Source organism: Microcebus murinus, chromosome 11 (genome assembly GCF_040939455.1).
Source record: "Microcebus murinus isolate Inina chromosome 11, M.murinus_Inina_mat1.0, whole genome shotgun sequence".
Taxonomy (NCBI): domain Eukaryota; kingdom Metazoa; phylum Chordata; class Mammalia; order Primates; family Cheirogaleidae; genus Microcebus; species Microcebus murinus.
Genome location: NC_134114.1, coordinates 57,961,798 through 57,982,182, shown reverse-complemented (window position 1 = coordinate 57,982,182; position 20,385 = coordinate 57,961,798). Strand labels below are relative to the sequence as shown.

General features: G+C 43.9%; 1 protein-coding gene across 1 annotated transcript in view; it reads left to right on the top strand.

Moving 5' to 3' along the window:
* Positions 1–20,385, top strand: part of SERINC5 (serine incorporator 5) — an 89,260-nt gene that overhangs the window by 26,335 nt on the left and 42,540 nt on the right. The window contains exon 2 of the mRNA XM_012766794.3: positions 16,668–16,835. Within this exon, the coding sequence (XP_012622248.1) occupies positions 16,668–16,835 (168 nt within the window). The remainder of the gene's footprint in view (positions 1–16,667; positions 16,836–20,385) is intronic.

The following is a 20,385-nucleotide window of genomic DNA, read 5'->3' as shown; positions in this document are numbered from 1 at the left end:
TCTCATTTGTGAAAAAAATGGAGTTCTTTTTTCATTTTTCTCTTTTCTTTTTGTATCTTTACTTCATATTTTGTCTTTTCCTAATTTTTTCAAAGTCAGTATAGCTTATAAAATTTTTTCAAAGTCAGTATAGCTTATAAAATTTTTTCTTATTATAAAAAGTAGTACATATTCATGCCAAAAAATTTACATAATACTTTCTTATTTGTCAAAAAATGGCAATAAGCATATTTACTTCGTGAGGTTGTTGTGAGGATGAAATGAATCCATGCCAGGAATTGAGGACCCTACCTGGCACCTAGAAAATACACAATGCAAATTTCTGTTAAGAAATTATTAGTGCCACTGCCACAAGTTATAAGAATGAAGAATGCCTTTTGGAATAATAATGGGATGCCTAAGGCTGTGGCTGTGTTCTTCTAGAAGGCATCTGGACAGGCGCATCTCAGGAGTCAGCACTGGTGCTCAGCAAGGGCAGGCGAGGGAGGTGAGGTGCTCTTCTGACTGCGCTGTACGCACATATGTCTACTTTAGGGTCTCTTTTGATTTTATGTTTCTGCATGGAAGTAGGTGGAAAAGGGTCAAAACAGTATACTTCAGATATCCTGGAGACCTGGTGAAGTAAAACTGTTTTGGTATCCTGGTGAGCTTTGGACTCAGAGATACAGATTTTGGGTTTTCCCAAAGTGGCTTCTGAAAAGTCACTTAATCCTCTCTGAGACTCAGGTTTCCTTATCTGTAAAATGGGGATTATGATGCACCATAGAGTTCTGTTGAAGATTAAGTGAAAGAAGGTCTTAAAAGCAATTTAGTGGCTCACGCCTGTAATCCTAGCTCTCTGGGAGGCCGAGGCGGGCGGATTGCTCGAGGTCAGGAGTTCGAAACCAGCCTGAGCAAGAGCGAGACCCCGTCTCTACTATAAATAGAAAGAAATTAATTGGCCAACTAATATATATAGAAAAAATTAGCCGGGCATGGTGGCGAATGCCTGTAGTCCCAGCTACTTGGGAGGCTGAGGCAGGAGGATTGCTTGAGCCCAGGAGTTTGAGGTTGCTGTGAGCTAGGCTGACCCCATGGCACTCACTCTAGCCTGGGCAACAAAGTGAGACTCTGTCTCAAAAAAAAAAAAAAAAAAAAAAAAAGCAATTTAGGGTAGTGCTTTGATACAGAGGAAGTATTTATGAAATGATAGGTAACTGGTTTTTTTTTTTGAGACAAAGTCTTATTCTGTTGCTGGAGCTAGAGTGCAGCGGTATCATCATAACTCACTGCAACCTCCCAACTCCTGGTCTCAAGTGATCTTCCCCCGTTGGCCTCCCAAAGTGCTGGGACTACAGGTGTGAGCTACTGCACTCGGCCAGTAACTATTACTTATAAAGAGTGCTGGGAGGAAGGATCTTCCTGATTGCCTAAGACACTCTCATCTTTAATTTTGGTGTTTTGATGGAAGCACAGCATATAATTCTCTGCCTTCTTAAATTGTTGATTTTACTGCAAAGCTTGACACTGTGAATTAGGGCTGGGGCTCTGGGGCTTTGATCTGTCTTTAGGGCTTTGTTCACTGCCCTTGGTGCACACACACGTGTACAGAGTAGTCCTGTGATTTCAAGGCAGCGTGGAGGTAGCAAAGCTGCGTTCTGTCCTTTCTAGCGTCGCTGGTCTCCTCCGTCAGCTCCATCAAGGTTTGCTTCTCACTGTGTGCATCCAGCAGGGTGTTACTTTGGAAAGGAGAATGAGTTCCCAAAATAGGTAGCTTTTCCAGACCTCACGCTCATCTATGCAATGGAAATGATATTACTGTCTCTCCTATCATGTGGAGTGGTTTTAAGGATAGAATGAGAGGGAGTTTGTGGAGGTGTGATCGAAATCTAATACCAATTATTCAACTTTATAAAGTAGTAGGAAAAAAATGGATTTAGGGAGTCACCTGACTGAGGCAGACATTCCAGTTCTTCCACTTGTTAGGTGTGTCTTTGTTTTTTGATCAGCCTTTTCATCTATAGTGGAGATTGATGATAACAACATAGGGCTGTGATAAACATTAAATTCTAAGCATCTGGTAAATTCTATGTTGTACATAATAGGTACTCAAAAAATTGTGTTTGTACATACTTGTCAATAGTTGTTGTTTCTGTGACTATTGTTTCTGCTGCCTATTTTATCTTGTTTTCTCTGCTTGTCCCCAAATTCTCCCTTGCTTCTTTGGAAAGACTGGACATTGGCTAAAATGCTTGCCCATCAAGCACTTCTGACTTGCTAGTTGTTGGTGAGTAGGGAATTATATCATCAAAGATCATCTTTGTGTTTTCTTCTAGTGGTGGCCATGGTGACAGCTTCTTTCCCACTCCCTGCCCAGTTTAGGAATGCTTCCTTTCAAGTCATTCTGGTTGCCTAAGGGTAACAGGAAAATTTACTCTGTATAATTGCATTTTATTTTAATTTAATGAGAACTTTGACTCTTGAACTTGTTCCCAGGGTGGGATACTCTTTGCAAAGCATGAGTACCCCATCCTTACTGTATATATGAGAAAGTTAGGATATGAACCAGATACAATTTTATAACAGAATATGATTATAAACACAGCCATCCCTCTGTATCCATGGCTTCTACACCCTTGGATTCAGCCAACCAAGGATTGAAAATATTTTTCAAATATTTTTCAAATATTTGGAAAAAAAAATCAAAACCATAAAAATTATTAACAATACAACCATGAAAGATAATACAAATATTATACAGTATAAACACTATACTATATACAGTATAACCACTATTTACATAGCATTTACATTGTATTTGGTAGAATGAGTAATCTAAGAGATGATTTGAAGTACACAGGAGGATGTGTGTAGATTAAATTTTATACAGCCTATTTTTTTTATATCAGTGACTTGAACATCCTACCCCACCTCGAATACCAAGGGACAGCTAGCTGTATGTCCTATAAAATCCCAAGGATATTTGTTCATGAAAAAGCAAGCTAAATATCATCTTCGAATTTTCCATTAATATTTGCGACATATTCTTTCTGTTTGCCATATGCTCATATATAATTGGGAGCAGGTGGTGAGGGCTTAAGGAAAATTTGTGGGATTAAAATATGAAAATTGAGAAAATAAAGCCATTTTTTTGTGTGTGTGTGTTTTAAAATGTAGATTTTATTATTATTCAGGTATAGTGAGGCCAACAAATCAGGAGACAACTGCATTGGAAAGATATTCATTAAATTACCAAGAGGAAGGGCCACACTGCACCACACAGGGCCACCTGGGGAAGCGCCAGCGTAAACTGGAGGTAGAAGGAACCGGGAAAAGCACAGGCATGTACCCTTAGCGTGGTTTCCCTGGGAAAGCCAAGCAAGGCAGGGTAAGCAGACTATGGCTGACTAGTTTGAATAGTTTCTGTGGACTCTGGGGTGCAGGGGCTGTCTCTAGTTGTCAGGTACCTGGCCCTGGGATGATTAGGGCAGAGGAATATTGCCTTCTGGACTGTTAAGAGCCAGTAGAGGAGGTAGTTGGCAGGTATGGGCTCTGACTTGGTTGATTTGCATATGAAAGCTGTGCTCATAGGGCAGTAGATGCTATCTCTAGGAATTAACTGTCCCTGGGAGGATCAGTCCTTCCTGGGACAGCAAGGCCCCAGATTCCAGAGCATGAAGAATAAAGATAATAAGAAAATAGCAAATTACATTTTGTTCCTTTAAAATTAGGAGAAAACTCCCATGATTTGATTTCAGTGGTGGACTGCTTGGTCCAGCGTGTGACATGTGAGTGATACAGGGTGCAGGGTGTAAGAAGCTGGTGGAGCTGGTGAGGCCACAGTTTTGGATTTGGTCTCCATGTGGTCCAGCTTTGTTCTTACAAAGGAACAAAAATTTCTTCTCTCTCTGTTTAGGGGCCACCATATCACAAATTCTTAAGTCTCCTTGTAGACACTGAACTTGTCTGTGATGATGGGAGGTAATCACTGGAGACAGTGGGTAAGCAAAACTTTGTCCCGCCACTGAGAAATCACCTCGAAACAGTGGCCCATCCACAGTTGCATGATGGGGTGATTCTTCTTCAGGGAGGACAGTGTAGTAGATGTTCCTCCATGTCAAAGCAATGCCTTAAAGTAGCTTACCCCAGAGACTCAGGTTGGGATCCTTTCTATTAGAGCTATTGAAACTCATTTTATAGCATATCTTTTCTTCTGATATTTGTTGATTTTTTTTTTCTTTTTTTGGAGACAGGGTCTTGCTCTCTTGCCTGGGCTAGAGTACAGTGGTGTCATCATAGCTCACAGGAACCTCAAACTCCCGGGCTCAAGCAATCCTTCCACCTCAGCCTCTCGAAGTGCTAGGATTAGAGGCATGAGCCACCATACCCGGCCCTGATATTTGTTGATTTTTGTCAAAGTTGTCTTACTCTTTGATGTAGATGAATAGAATACATTTTATAAATAGACAGCAAATCATAGCCTATGTGGAGGATAGCAAATTAAATAGGCTTTTTACTTTGCTCTGGACCAGAAGATTTCTACTCTGTGGTTCTCCGTCTATTATAATTTTGCGCAATTTTCTCTTAATTTAAAAAACTTGATGAAATTCATGCTTAATGTTGAAAGCCTGAGAAACCACGACAGGATAAAAGAAAACCTGGTTAATATTTTAGTGTATTTACTCTGTCTTTCCCAAGGATGTGTCCATTAGCATCTATTCCATGTCAAATTACAGACATCTTTTTCAGGGACTGCATGCTAGTCTGTCATAATTCCCTTATCTTGTTATATTGAAGTAGTATTTAATCTTACTGGAAACTTGGTTTCATTATTTCCCATCACTGAAGGGCTGTTCTGAAGGAGGGGTGAGGGAAACTTGCTGTTAGGTGTGTGGCATGTCATCATTTAAACACAGGAGTATTCAAGAGCACGGTTTGAACACAGACTTGCACCTGCTCTTGGGCTGGTCTCAGGCCATCCCCTGGGGAGCTTGTTACAATGCAGATTCTAGTTCTGTTTCAGTAGGGCTAGGCTGGAAGCTGACAGGCTCCCAGCGATGCTCAAACTGCTGGCCCATGGGCCACATTTGGAGTGCCATTAAGCTAAGATACTTCAGCAGTTGCCTGGTGATCCCTGCTTTTGCTGTGAGGTAGTCTGTGCTTCTGTTCTGCTCTGGCCTGTCCTGTTTGGGGGCTTTCCTCCACTCCCGGACTCTATCCCCTCATCCCGGCTGCTCCAGACTCCACTTCTTCCCTGCTGTCCCAGGCACACATCCATGAGACCACCAGACCTCTATTCCTCTCCCTCCAGCAAGCTCCTCAGCCTCCCCAGGATGCCCCCTCCTACCACCATGACATCAGGGTCCTGATTTTTTTAGTTACTTACTTCCTTGTTGCCCTCCTCCCCACTTCACCCCCTGTTTCCTGCCTGGGAGCTATCTGATCCCTTTCTTTCCCGGGAGGTCTGTGGTGCTCGCCTCAGAGGTGCCATCTGTCAGCCTCATCCTGGCCCGACCTGGCTCCCCCTTCCTTGGTGGGGAGAAAGGAGGGTGAGACAGATCTAGAATCTTCAAAGGAGCCCTCTGCCCAGGCCGGCATCCACTCCACCCAGCTGCCTGGAGAAATGCTAGTTTTGACTGAACAAATAACTGTAATTAAGGTCTATTTCCTGCACTGCCCACCCCTCGGGCCTGTTTACTTTGCAGCCCAATAACAGTTCTTTTCAGTCAGCCTAGCTTTGAGGTCTGTTGTATTTGGTTTTGATGCTGGGGTGCTGGTCTTCACAAGCTAGGGCTGATAGAAGACTTCTAACTTTGTAATTTTAAAAAGTAGAGGGAACATGGCTCCCAACATGAGCAAGTGACTTGTTTCATTAAAAATTACCCCAGAGGAAACCTATCTTTAGACTCCCACCCACACTTGCATGTGTAGCCAATGACCCGATGAAGGTGAACGTTGGGAGTGAGGGACACATGTAAGGATATTTTCATTTCTGTTGATTTTTTTTTTGAGACAGAGTCTCGCTCTGTTGCCCAGGCTAGAGTGAGTGCTGTGGCGTCAGCCTAGCTCACAGCAACCTCAAACTCCTGGGCTCAAGCAATCCTACTGCTTCAGCCTCCCGAGTAGCTGGGACTACAGGCATGTGCCACCATGCCTGGCTAATTTTTTCTATATATTTTTAGTTGTCCAGCTAATTTCTTTCTATTTTTTTTAGTAGAGATGGGGTCTCGCTCTTGCTCAGGCTGGTCCCGAACTCCTGACCTTGAGTGATCTACCCACCTTGGCCTCCCAGAGTGCTAGGATTACAGGCATGAGCCACCGTGTCTGTTGATGTTTTGATAGAAGAAATTGTTAGGGTGTGAATTCATATGCAGGTGGAGAAAGATTTCTCAACAAAAAGATTAGAGTAGTTTTAAAGAAAGAAAGTTTATTTTACTTCAAAGGGTGAGAAGGGCACACAACACGAAGATAAAGAAGGAAAAGTGTTGGGGCTGAGCAGAAGCAGATCAGGATTTCTATGTGGACAAAAAGAAAAAAAATATTTATGGCTACCAGCTGATAACAAGAACGGCTGTGTTTACTTTTCCATTTTTTTTTTTTTTTTTTTTGCTTTTCTCTGTGAGGCTGGCGTTATCAGAGAGCTGGTACCCCTCCTGCCTGATTAGGGTTCTTCAAGGCTGTGAAAATGAACTCTTAGAGATAATGAGTTAATCTTAGAGAAGAGCTGAGTCCCAGGTGTTTAATCAAACAAAACAAAGGGCAGTTGTGTCATGAGTTTTCAAAGGGGCAAGTATGTTGCTGTGAATTTATTTCTCTCATTTTCTGTTAATCTCTTCTCTGTTAGCTTATTTATTAATACGGCTGTCCTTTCAGAAATATGATTTATGAGCTCCTGCATTTTACCCTGGCTCCTTTTGCAAATGTATCTTAAGAACATTCACAGGAAGCTTCTCGAGCTGAGAGGTGCAGGGGGTAATTACGTGATATTCTCTGCCGGTTGGTACCATTGAGGCCTGAATGCAAGCATCTCGGGTTTTGTGCCAGCTTGCCTTGGAATGAGGACCTGGTTCAGAAATGGACAGAGGGGTGCTGATCAAATCCCCCGGATGTCTGGGCAGCACTTAAGTTGAACAGGCAGTGAGCTGGGGATATTTGCTTGGGCAGAGGTACACACATATTCATTCGCTTCCACTTCAAGCTAGAAGTGGGAGAAGGAGATGAATTTCAGAGATGAAAGGAGAGCTGGAAAGAAGGCTTCCTGAAGTTTGAGGGACTGATGAAAGGTAAAGTTAACTGGGGGAAAGTGTTTTCTCAGCTGTAGTAAAACAGTGCAGCTGTTACTCCAGCTCCAATAAAAAGCTGTTAAACGGGAACCTTTCATGTGGCCGCAGGCTTTCACCCAGAACAAGGGGTGAGCTAGAGGGGCGAGGGTGTCTCTGTAGGAGGCACTGGAGACCTGAGAAGCTGGAGTGACCTTTCCCTCCCTGTCCCCTTCCCTGTTCCCACCTCTGAGCGCGGCTACCATCTGGGTACAGCCGTGGTTTTTCCAAGCCAAAGACCTATTATTGTCTGACATTTATCTTCCAGTTTGTGTGTTTATTTATGTGAAAAATATCAGAAAGGTTTGAAATGTCATCTTTTATTGGGCATTTTGTGAATCCTAAAGATTAGAAGTATGTGGACAATCTAAGGTAGACGAGGTGTGTGCAAGCTTTTCCTCACACAGAGCCGTTGTTTGTAGACTGACCTCCTTGAAAGGGAAACATCTAGTCACTGGGCGGTGGGTCAGAGGTGCTCCTTTGAGGAGTGACCCCTTTCTGTGGCGTGTGGGGGAGGGGCCAGTAGCTGACCCTGCTTGTGGGTCGGGGGTGGGGGATGGGGAGACCCTCTGCTGTCTGCTCTCAGAGGGGAGGGGAGGTACATGGGGTGGGCACTCACCACAGCCCGGCCTGTGGCTGTTCAGGAGCGCTCAGTTTTGTGGCCACCCTGAGGTTAACTTAACCAACTGCCAGCTTTTCATTTGAACTGTATTGTGATGGAAACCTTTCAAAATGATTAGACACTTGCTGCCGTTTCCTAGAGTCAGCAGAGCATCGTTTAAACCTGCTCGCGATGACTTCATTTAGTTACTGTGTCTTTCAGCGTGTGGCACTGAAGCTGCAGAAGCGTGGGACCCAGAGGCTGAGTTAGGTCATCCCCCCTTCCGGACTGCCTGAGTTGTTGGCACCAGTGTGTTTTTTGCTGGTCCGCTGATGCCTCCTCACTGGATTTGTCCTCGAGCCAAGTCACCTAACCTTTTCAGCGCCTCAGTTTTCATATTTGGAACATGAGAGGACTGGGCTAGATCACGGGCTTTCAACACAGGTTCCGGGACGAAGTCCAGTTCAGGTTGAATTTTGTAGATGCTGGGTTTGATAAAAATTCAGCAGAAAGTGAGCTTCCTGAGAGCAGGGACTGTACCACTGGCTCCCAGAACGCTGCCTGGTCACTAGTAAGCATTTGGTAAATATTGTTGTGTGAGTGTCTAACTCCATTTGTAGTACTATAGTGCATCCACGTGTGTCATGCACTGGAGTGATGCATAGAGTTTCATCTGATGGGGAGAGGAGTGCAGTTGCTGCTAACCCCTTGGAGCCTGCTTGAGTCCTGAGGTCCCCACTCTGCATCTGTCAGAGCAGTGAAACGGGCTCCTCTCTGTTCCCATCCCAGAGCATACTTGCAGCTAGTTGTCTCTGTGGCCCGTCACCAGCCTGGACAGCACTCTGTGGCTTGGCAGGGTTTAGGGACTGGGCTGGCACACAGCACCTCTTGGAAAGGGCTTGGCAGATTTCTCATTGTGACATAATCTCCATGACACAATGAGGCAAATTTTGGGTTTCATGTTTCATTAACTGCCCGTGGCTAACCTGTTATTTATAAAGTAGAACAAGTAGGATTCCTCCCTCTTCTCTTCCTTTTTTGATGAGAATATTTAAAACTAATTTTCAAAAATATTTTAAGCCCAACGAATACCTTTCTTTTCTCCCATTCTCCTCTACTTTCCAGTTTGAATTTCGAAGTTTCATTTTCTTACACCTTTTTCTTCTAGAACTTGCCTACTTTGCTTCTTTCAGCCCTGTTGCCTCAGTGGGTGCAAATGAATGTTCTCACAGCCTTGTTTTTGTTTGTTTGCTTTAGTGGAAATAAGGATACAAATAAAGTTATAAATAAAGGCTTTAGCTTTTGAGCCTGTGGGAAGTGTTCTTACAGACATAAAACAGCTTTTCCCCAAGCTGCTAGGATGCTCCTTTGCATTCAGACCTGGTTTGGGACTGTGGGGTGTGAACCCAGACAGTCTTGACTCTATACCTCTTGCTCTTAACCCTTAATCCAAGCCGGACATGGTGGCTCACGCCTGTAATCCTAGCACTATGGGAGGCTGAGGTAGGCTGATTGCTCAAGGTCAGGAGTTCAAAACCAGCCTGAGCAAGAGCGAGACCCCGTCTCTACTATAAATAGAAAGAAATTAATTGGTCAACTAATATATATAGAAAAATTAGCTGGGCATGGTGGCGCATGCCTGTAGTCCCAGCTACTCGGGAGGCTGAGGGAGCAGGATTGCTTGAGCCCAGGAGTTTGAGGTTGCTGTGAGCTAGGCTGATGCCACGGCACTCACTCTAGCCTTGGCAACACAGTGAGACTCTGTCTCAAAAAAAACCCCAAAAAACCCTTAATCCAGGCGTCCTCAAACTATGGCCTGTGGGTCACATGCAGGTGTTTTTGCCCATTTGCTTTTTTACTTTAAAATAAGATATGTGCAGTGTGCACAGGAATTTGTTCATAGTTTTTTTTAAACTCTAGTCTGGCCCTCCGACAGTCTGAGGGACAGTGAACTGGCCCCCCCTGTTTAAGAAGTTTGAGGACCCCTGCCTTAATCAGTGGCTGTCAACTGGGAAGCAGTTGTCTGGAGACATTTCTGATCATCATGACTTGCAGGGGAGAGGGAGGGTTGCTACTGGCATCCAGTGGGTAGAGCCAGGGATGCTGCTATACATCTCACAATGTACAGGGCAGCCCCCCACAGCAAAGAATTTTCCAGTGAACGTGTCAGTAGAGCTGTTTGAGAAACTATGCTCCGAGTGATCTGCCACTCAGGAATGTTTTCCGTTGAATTGTCAGAATGGGTGGAGTTTGTTTACCCCTTCTCCTTAAACCTTATAGATTTCCATTGAGCTACTAAAATGTATCAAGTGTGACATTTTTTTAAATAAGATAACTAAGTAGAGAGGGGGGTGTATTGGAATGATTCAAAGAATCCACCCACTGTCTGAGAAGAGAGGATTTCTTTTGGCGCTGAAAGTAACCCTAACCTCCTGAGAAAGAGACTAAACACGAAAAGTTTGTCCCAGGCCCTATTGCAACCCTACAGCTGGTTGCTGGCTTCGTGTGTGTTCACAGCTTGTCCTTGCCCTGTCTGTGACTTGATTCTACTGGTCAGGGGTACTAAGTAGACCCTAAGTAGAAAATGACATGTTCTAGTATATTCTAGTATGTCGAAGCTGATGTAAGAAATCACCTGTCAGAAATTTCTCTCTGCTGACTACCAGAATCCTACTGCCACAGTTATGGGAACGATCACGAAGGCCTTAGAGTTTTAGGGGATTCTTTAAACTCAAAAGAAGAAAATTTGAGAAACCTAGATAAAGGAAATATATAAGAGCTCATTCCTGGGATGGGCGGATATATAGCTTCTTGTTCAACTTCTTGAACTTCTAGCTAGCTGTTTAATTTTTTTCATTTCATTTTTAATTGCTTCAGTTTCTACCAAGTATAGGTTTATTTACATTGTTTAAACTCTAAAAAATTCTAAAAGGGTTAAGAAATTATGGGTTTTTTTGCAGGGTAAAAAAAAAACTTAAAAAAACTTACTATCTTATCTATTTTTATGTGTATAGTACAGTAGGAATTTTGTTTTTTTAATGCCTCAATTACTGAGATAGTTCTCTCTGGCTTTTCTACTAGTCAAATAACCAAAGTAAGTTTCATTTACTCATTGGCTGATTCATTTAACAAATATTTGAGTGTTTACCACCTATAAGGTGGAAGAAATTTTTTTTGTTTTCTTCCAACATAGAAACTTATGGTAATGTTTTTCTAATAATTATAAGATATGTGCTTATTACAAAGTTCAGAAAATACAGAAAAGCACAGTCACTCATAATCCTATAACTCTGTTACCTACTGATGATGTATTAGTATATCCTTCTAGTTTGTTTTTGTTGTTGTTATTGCTGATCTACGTCTTGTTATATTTTTGCCCCAAATGCTATCATTCTCTGTGCTACTCTGTTATTGACTATTTTCAGTTAATACAATGTGGACATCTTTCCATGGCAGTAAGTTTTTTTGTTTAAACTGTATAATTTCAGTGGATGCAATATATTCTATAATATGAATCTTCCATAATTTAATTGATCTTAAATCTCAATCTTTTTATTGAACGTCTAGGTTTCCTTTCTCTTCTTTTTTTTTTTTTTTTTCTTATTTCTGATACATCATCAAGAGGAAGCTTTCTCTTCTTAAACAGCATGTAGATGGTCATTCTTCTGTATGTCTTTGTTTATTTGCTTAGTGAGGGCAGAAACAAGGTCTCTTGTCTATTGCTGCACTCCCAGAAATTAACAAAGCACGTAATAGTCATACAAATACTAGCTGAGTGAGTGAATGGCCTGGTTATTTCCATAGTTAGGAAGAGGGCTTTTGCTATGGGGCAGCACTTGGAGGTGAGGGTGAGAGCTTGGGGACTGGGCAGTCAAGCTGCTTGGGGCAGGGCACTAACAGAAGCCATTTAGGTTCACTGAGGCCAGAGGTTGCATGAGAGAGAGGAAGGGGCTCAGAAAAGGGATGTGACTTTGTTTATTGAATGCTTACTATACACACAAGGGCAGGAAAGAAAAATTGCTTCCTCTGTTGCCTCCTTTTTCCCCTGCAGCCAGTCTCCCTTCTGTAGGAAACCAAGGCTTGAGGCCCGTTTCAGGCCAGTGTTTCTGTCCTGGGGATCCTCTTATGCCAGCAGTAAGGAGAGAAGGATGGCAAAGAGCCCACTGGCGTTAAATCGTGGCTTGACCACCTCCGTGGGCCCTGGTCTCATCTCTGTAAAATAGGGGTGATGATAATAGCTAATAATAATGGTAGTTGTACCTCACAGAGAGTAAAAGATTAATAAGTGTTAACTTTATTTATTTATTTATTTTTTTGAGACAGAGTCTTACTCTGTTGCCCAGGCTAGAGTGCCGTGGCGTCTGCCTAACTCACAGCAACCTCAAACTCCTGGGCTCAAGCAATCCTACTGCCTCAGCCTTCTGAGTAGCTGGGACTACAGGCATGCACCACCATGCCCGGCTAATTTTTTTTTTTTTTTTTTTGAGACAGAGTCTCACTTTGTTGCCCAGGCTAGAGTGAGTGCCGTGGCGTCAGCCTAGCTCACAGCAACCTCAAACTCCTGGGCTCAAGCAATCCTACTGCCTCAGCCTTCTGAGTAGCTGGGACTACAGGCATGCACCACCATGCCCGGCTAATTTTTTTTTTTTTTTTTTGAGACAGAGTCTCACTTTGTTGCCCAGGCTAGAGTGAGTGCCGTGGCGTCAGCCTAGCTCACAGCAACCTCAAACTCCTGGGCTCAAGCGATCCTTCTGCCTCAGCCTCCCGAGTAGCTGGGACTACAGGCATGTGCCACCATGCCCGGCTAATTTTTTTTTTTTGTATATATATTAGTTGGCCAATTAATTTATTTCTATTTTTTATAGTAGAGACGGGGTCTCGCTCTTGCTCAGGTTGGTTTCGAACTCCTGAACTCAAACGATCTGCCCGCCTCAGCCTCCCAGAGAGCTAGGATTACAGGCGTGAGCCACCAAGTCCGGCCTAATTTTTTATATATATATCAGTTGGCCAATTAATTTCTTTCTATTTATAGTAGAGACGGGGTCTCACTCTTGCTCAGGCTGGTTTTGAACTCCTGACCTCGAGCAATCCTCCCGCCTCGGCCTCCCAGAGTGCTAGGATTACAGGCGTGAGCCACCGCGCCCGGCCCAAAATTCGGTGTTCGACACTGACTTATTCTTTTAAAAAATATTCCTTTGTGTAGATAATTAATGATTTATTTAGCCTGTCCCCATTGTTTGTAATGAATGACCTGGATTCTAAATCTCTGTGTCCTTGTGGAAATGTGCCTGCAAGAGGAACTTCTGGAAGGATTGCAAGCATTGCCCTCCAAAGAGATTGTCTGATTTGTTTTGAGTGATAACCATTTCCTGTGGAAAAGCAGAATGTGCAGTATCTACAAATTAAAGCCCTTCATACTCTTTGTGATATAATGCGGGTGTGAGAAGTCCAGAGTGCAGCAGGAAACTTGTGAGCTTGGTCTCATGGAGTAGGGTTGCCAGCTGCTTTAAGATGACATATACACTACTTCTCCCCCATCATACATCACCCCCCCCCCCCCCGCCATTATCAACATCTCCCACTGGAGTGGTACGTTTGTTACAATCGATAAGTCTGCATTGACACATCGCAGTCACCAAAATCCATAGTTTACATTAGGTTCACTCTTGGTGTTGTACAGTCTACATTTATTTGGTGTTTAGACCTTGACTTGTTAAAGTAAAAGGTTTATACCCTCGGGAGCCAGGGGTAATGAGACCACAGTATTTTTCTCCAAGCCCTGAGAGTTAGGCTGGCCAGGAATTGATTTTTCCAGTTTTGAAGGTGAGGATCATGTTTGAGGTGATAAAGCTGCAGGTGGCAGGGGATGGACATGAACTCATTTTACGTATGCTCTTCCAGAAGCAAGTGGTCAGTCAGCAGGGCAGTGAGATTTTCCTAGATGCTCATGTAAACATTTCTTTTATGGATGCTGTTTTGAATTTCCACCTGGTGTATATATCAGTGTTTAGCTTAAGATAGTGTGCTTGTACTAACATGTGTAGTTTGCTTTGAAAATAGCATTTGGGCTAGTAGAGAAAGGCTATTGAATTCTAATATTTGGAATGTGTGTATATATATATACACACACATATATAGACACATACACATAAACATATATATAATGTTTGATTTTGTTTTGTTCACATATATTTTTTAATACTGTAGCATTATATATAGACTAAGAGTGAAAGTAAGGAAAGTTTGAAAAATCAGATCCATACAATGATATATGACTTTAATGATGGAATAGGATTAAACCATATACCTTTCTTTTCATATTTTTCACAGTCACATCTTTTCTGTCACTAAATGATCCTAATGATCCTAAATGGGCCTTTAAATGATCAGTTCCATTTAGGCTCACGTTTTGTATGTATCTGTTCATTTTGCCCTCCGTGGAGAGAGAGTTTAAATGTTGATTCTGCTGTGGGAAAGTTCTATTGTGAGAGGCATTAACTGCTTCTAAAAGATTTCTTTTCCCAAACAAGATTGAGTGTTTTGTTTATTGCATTTGGCTTTGAAATACAGTAAGACTGGTTATCTTAAACCACGTGGCTTAAAGAGTTAGTAACCAATGAAGGAGGCAGTTGGGAAAGGATTTGGGAGGCAGGGCTCAGAGAAAAACCAGCTAAGCCAGTGGGAGGGCATCATTTGTGTGTGTGTGTGTGTGTATGAAATTTGGGCATTTGAGTAGGAAGAAATAGGAGATTGAAAATGTGAATGAATGAAGTGTAAAGAAAGGTGGCCCATGAAAACACAGTGCAATAGTGTTAGGATACTACTTATGTTACCTGTTAGCTCAGCTCAGCCGAGTAGAATAACTTCTTTTACAAAGCAGTGTCCTAGTCTTAGGAGGCAAGAAAAGTCTTTTGAGGAAGCAGACTTGGAAAATTGGATGTGGGATGGACAGAGTATACTAGGAAAAATTCGAGGTGATGAAATAGTACAGAATGACAAAGGGCTCACACAATGGCAGTTTCATGAAGTAGATGAGATAACTTGGGAAATGAATATGATTCCAAGATCTGTCATGACATCATTGTGATTTGTCTTAACTATATTCCTATGATTTCATCTCATTGTAAGTGATGTTTATAGTGTAGCATTCTAATTGATGCTTGCTTGGAAGCCTTGCAAAGTCTGAAACTTCTTTCCAAATCATTATCAAGGATTGAATTGTTGGGTTTTAGGTTTTACGTGGAGTGTAAACATGTAACACTGTTATGTATTTAGTGTTAATACATAACAGATTGGATTGTAATTTGCAGTTTATGGTAATCTCTTTTGTAGAAGTCCCTGTTTGCTTAACAGAGATCCCTTCCTAATACCAGGTATATCTGATGAGGTCATCTAGGAGACCATACATAAGTACTGTTACCACCCCCACTTTATAAATGAGAAGACTGAATCTTAAAAGGGTAAATAACTTGCTTAAAGTCCATAGCTAGTAGGTGGCAAAGCCAGGCCTCAACCTCAGGTAGGCTGACTTTGAGCCTGAGCTTTTAACCACTGTGCTCTATTGCCATGTGCTTTATTGAAGATCTAGTTTCCCCAAATAAAAGGTGTGTATGCTGTTACCGGCAGGAGCTCTGTGCCCCTCTGGGACCATGCCCCACTCAGCCTCAAAAGTTTACCATTTGGGGCATGGAGTTCTGGGAAACAATGCAGTGAAAGGCGCACCTGTTTCTGTTGAGATTCAAGTTACATGCTCCCATCATTTCCTGCAAAGGTGCTCGTACAGTTCACTCTTGGGCTCGTGGATTATAAGTCCCTTTCTTGAGTCCATTTTCTTGTTTCTCGTTTATGTTCTTCCCACCTCACTGTGTCCCTTTTCTAGTTCTTGGCTTCTCTTTCCTGCATGCCCCATGTTCAGGGTGCCTCAGAAGAATGATCATCCTGTAGCTTGGGAGGTCAGCCTCCGGGAGGCTGTGGTGAATGGCACCAACTGGGTGTCCTACAGTTGGATTCAGTTCTGACACTACCTACCTAGAGTCAGTGCGGGCCCCATGGGTTAAGGGCGCAGTTCCACAAGATTGCCTCCACTTTGATGGAGTCCCAAGTCCAGGCCTCCCGTACTTTTGTCTGACCAAGTATAAATCAGGTTTCCACCACCCTCCCCGCGTGTTTGATCATTTGCTGGAGTGGCTTACAGAACTCAGGGAAGCTCTTTACTTCTCTTTCCGGTTTATTACAAAGGATACAAATGAGCAGCAGGATGAAGAGGTACTCAGGGCAAGGCCCAGCAGAGGCCCAGGCCCAGGAGCACGTGTTCCTGTGGAGTTGGGTTTACTGTCTCCTGGCACGGGGGTACACTCACCAACATGAATGCTCTGAATCCCGTTGATTGGGGCTTTTATGGGGGGTGCTATCGTGTGGGCATGATCAGTTAAATCAGTGGCTATCGGTAATTAACACAATCTCTAGTCCCGTCCCCCGTTGCCCCCAGATCTAGGGGTGGGAGGGTTGCTCTGAAGCTTCCGCCCCTCCAAACCTCTGGCAACCAGCCCCCATCCTGAAGCCATCTAGGGGCTCAGAAAGAGTTGCCTCATTACCATAAATTTGGTATGGTTGAAAGGGGCTTATCATTAGTAACAAAATCTTACCCTCATCGCTCATGAAATTGCAGAGCTTTTTAGAAGCTCCTGTGCCAGACCAAACATGTCTTTCTTACTCTGTCACGATGCCACGCTCTGAGAGCATTCTCTGTGTTCCTTTCCTGTGAACAGCTGGCCTGCTGCTGTGGGTCTGCAGGCTGCTCCCTCTGCTGCGACTGCTGCCCCAAGATCCGCCAGTCCCGCAGCACCCGCTTCATGTACGCGCTCTACTTCATCCTGGTCGTCATCCTCTGCTGCATCATGATGTCAAAAACCGTGGCCAACGAGATGAAAGAGCACGTAAGTTTGTCTCTTTCCAACTCTTCCTTTTTCTGATGTTTGACGAGGGCAGGTGGGAAACACGTGATTTTTGAGGACAGACCCACCCATCCCGGTGTGGTTTGGGGCATGCTTGCTCTCTAGGAACCTTCCCAAAGCCTGTGCCGTGCCTTCTGGCCAAGCAGGCAAACCATTCCATGGTTGGATCTTAAGTAGGCGTATAGACGCACTGTGACGCTTTTGGCGGGGGATGTTTGTATTGTCGTAGCCTTGTTTATAGCTGTTCCTGATGAAATGTGCACAATCTTTTCTTATACACGTCTGTCCTTTTCCCTGGTCATAAGGATGGCTGCTGGTATTTCAAGTAGCAGCTGTTATAAACACTTAATTTGGCCGCTATGGGAAGTAGGATAAAGGCTAGAATATTCCCACAGCTGATGGGGAGTGGGCTCTGGGACATTTTTACCTTTCTGGACAGATTACTTGCAGGGTGGGTGGTGTCTCCAGGGGTGAGGGATGGATTTCCAGCTATTTCTTAGGCAGTGTATGCAGAAGAGGGCCTGGCATATGAAGTTGATGGAGACATATATGTGACCTTTTCTGGAATTTTCCTTTTCCCCCTGCATAGCAGGCCTCTAAATCAGCCAGATTACAGGGGGATGTGGTGGGGTTTTTGAGGGAATCCAATAAAATAACACCATTCTTCCCCTCCCAGGTTCTGAACTAATTAACGAAAAAGATTAAAGTGTCAACAGATAGTTGTCAAACATCACCTGTATTCCTGGTAAAACTAATGTGTGACTATGTGGCTCTTATCTGCACGTAGATGGGCTTCCTTCTACCAAACCCCCAAATGAGTCAGACTGGCCCAGCAGGGTGCCGTCAGCACTGGGGGCGGCAGACTTGCTTAGCAAGGGCATGGTTTGCCGGTTTGCTGTGGAGAGAGCACAGGTGCTGTCATCCTGGGGAAGGAAGGAGAGGAAGGGCTAGCGGTCCACATTTCCTTTACAGACTTACCACTCAGCCCTGCATCTTCGTGGCCAAACAAGTGAGGTGGAGGGAAGCCAGGAGCAGGCTCTAATGGAGTCCCCTCCGGCAAGGAGATGGCATTACCGGGAGCAACTCTTCAGGAAGTGTTCTTCCCAACCTAGGCTGAAGCTAAGACTATTTTCAATGCACTCCACTGCTTCAAAACAACCATTTTCTTAAAAGCACTTTGTATATTCTTATTCATTAGTAAAGCAGGCCCTTTGAAGCTTTCTGTTGGGCAATGCATTTATAATCATGATTGTATGGTCTTAGGCATAGAGGAAACTACTCTTAAAACTTACGAAATTCAGGCGAGGTGCAGTGGCCTATAATCCTAGTGCTTTGGGAGGCCAAGAGAAGAAGATCATTTGAACCCAGGAGTTTGAGACCAGCCTGAGCACTGTAGTGAGACCCCACCTGTACAAAAAATATAAAAATTAGCCAGGTGTGGTGGTATGCATGTGTAGTCCCAGCTACTCGGGAGGCTGAGGCAGGAGGATCGCTTTAGCCCAGGAGTTTGAGGTTATAGTAAGCTATGATGGCATCACTATACTCTAGCCCAGGCAACAGGGCAAGACCCTGTCTCAATCCCCTCTTCCCACAAAAAAAACCCCCAAAACCAAAAACCAAGCCTTGTGAAATTTAGATTCTCTTCTGATACTTTAAACATTGGATCTCTACTTAGTAAGGCACTGTATAGAGAGCTATAGGGCATTTAGACTTGTGAGAAATGGGGCTTATATTTCAGAACAGAAGGTATGAAGTCTTTTAAGGCCTAAAATAAGGCGGAAATTAGTAACTGCAATGTGAGAGGATGGATGAAGTACTGTGGGAGTTTGGAGGCAGGAAGGCCAAGAACTGAGGCTGTCTCGTTGGCCTAAACAGTGTTTCACTGCATCTTGGCGTGTTTGCCACCTACTTCCTTCTTCCATGGGTTGATCTGTGTTTGTGGCAAGAAGTTTGGGAGTAGGAATACCAAAAGTGTAGGTTTTGGCTCTTATTCTGAGGGTTGGCTTAATCTCCCCTATACTACTTTTGTTTTTCAAGTAACATAATGTTCTCTTTTTAAATTCAGCAAGCATTGGCGGTGCTGCGGTGGGAACTCTTGAGTGTGTACCAGACGTCTATGGTATGATCCCCGCTCTGGAGAAGTTTTTAGTCTTGGCAGAATTAAGCCTTGGCTCCAAGAGACAAAATCTGTAACCATACAAATATATAGTATCTCATAGTGGTGGACTAGGCAGAAATATTGTCATTGGAGGTGGAGATAATTTGGGAGCCACAGGTATGTGTTTTAGGACATGAATTTCGTTTTTTTCCTTTTTTTTTTGGAGGCAGAGTCTCGCTCTGTTGCCCGGGCTAGAGTGAGTGCCGTGGCGTCAGCCTAGCTCACAACAACCTCAAACTCCTGGGCTCAAGCGATCCTCCTGCCTCAGCCTCCCGAGTAGCTGGGACTACAGGCATGCGCCACCATGCCTGGCTAATTTTTTCTATTTTTAGTTGTTTGGCTAATTTCTTTCTGTTTTTTAGTAGAGACAGGGTCTCACTCTTGCTCAAGCTGGTCTCAAACTTCTGAGCTCCAGCAATCCTCCCTCCTCGGCCTCCCAGAGTGCTAGGATTACAGGCGTGAGCCACTGCACCCGGCCTGAATTTCTTAATGGTAATATTAACACCGGCCTACCATCCAAGTAACCTGCCCCATGAAACAGTCCCTCACAAATCCTGGCAGTGTCTGTGCTCTCTGACTATTCATAGGACATTTGGGAAACAGAAGACGTTGACTAATATTGCCAGGGAAGGCTTCATGGAAGGGACTTGTATGAATAATAATAAGTATTACTGGGTGATACTGTGTGTCAGGTTCTGTTCTGACTGTTTTACCTAGATCTTCTCCTTCACCACCACTGTACTCACCTGAGCAGCAGGTAATGTCATTATCCCTGCTCTCAACACATGGGAAAACTGAAGCAGTGAGTTATTTAAGTGTGTTGGGCAAGGCCTCCAGCTATTTAATGGTGGTGTTAGGATTTGAACTCAGGCTGAATGTGTTTTTAGCTTTTAGGCTGTGTAACTGGAGAGGAGGAGAAAAAGTAAGGACAAGACACATGTGGAAGGGCGGAGGGCGGGGTGGGTGGGTGACCAAATCTTGCAGGGATTTTAGTGCTAAGGTGAGGTGTTGGAGCATGGTCTTATGGTGAATGGGGAACCATGCTAGATTCTTGACCCGGAGGCTGTTGTTATGGATACAGAGGAAGGGACTTAGAGGGGGTGAGCCCAGCAGTGTAGGACAACTTAGGTCAGAGAGCATGGGCCACCCTGATTACTCACAGAGGCTCTTGTAAATGTTTCTATGCCTGTCCCCTGAATGTACCTATTTAAAAATGGCTTGGCTGGGCTTCCTGCATAGGGAATGAGGTCCCTGTGGGGAAAACCAATCCTTTCCCATCTTTAGGGCCTCACAGGGGCCGGCCATCTGGCCACAAAGTCAGCTTGTTCCGTGGCCTATAGAATAGAGGCTGACCTCATCCTCAGGCGGTGCTTG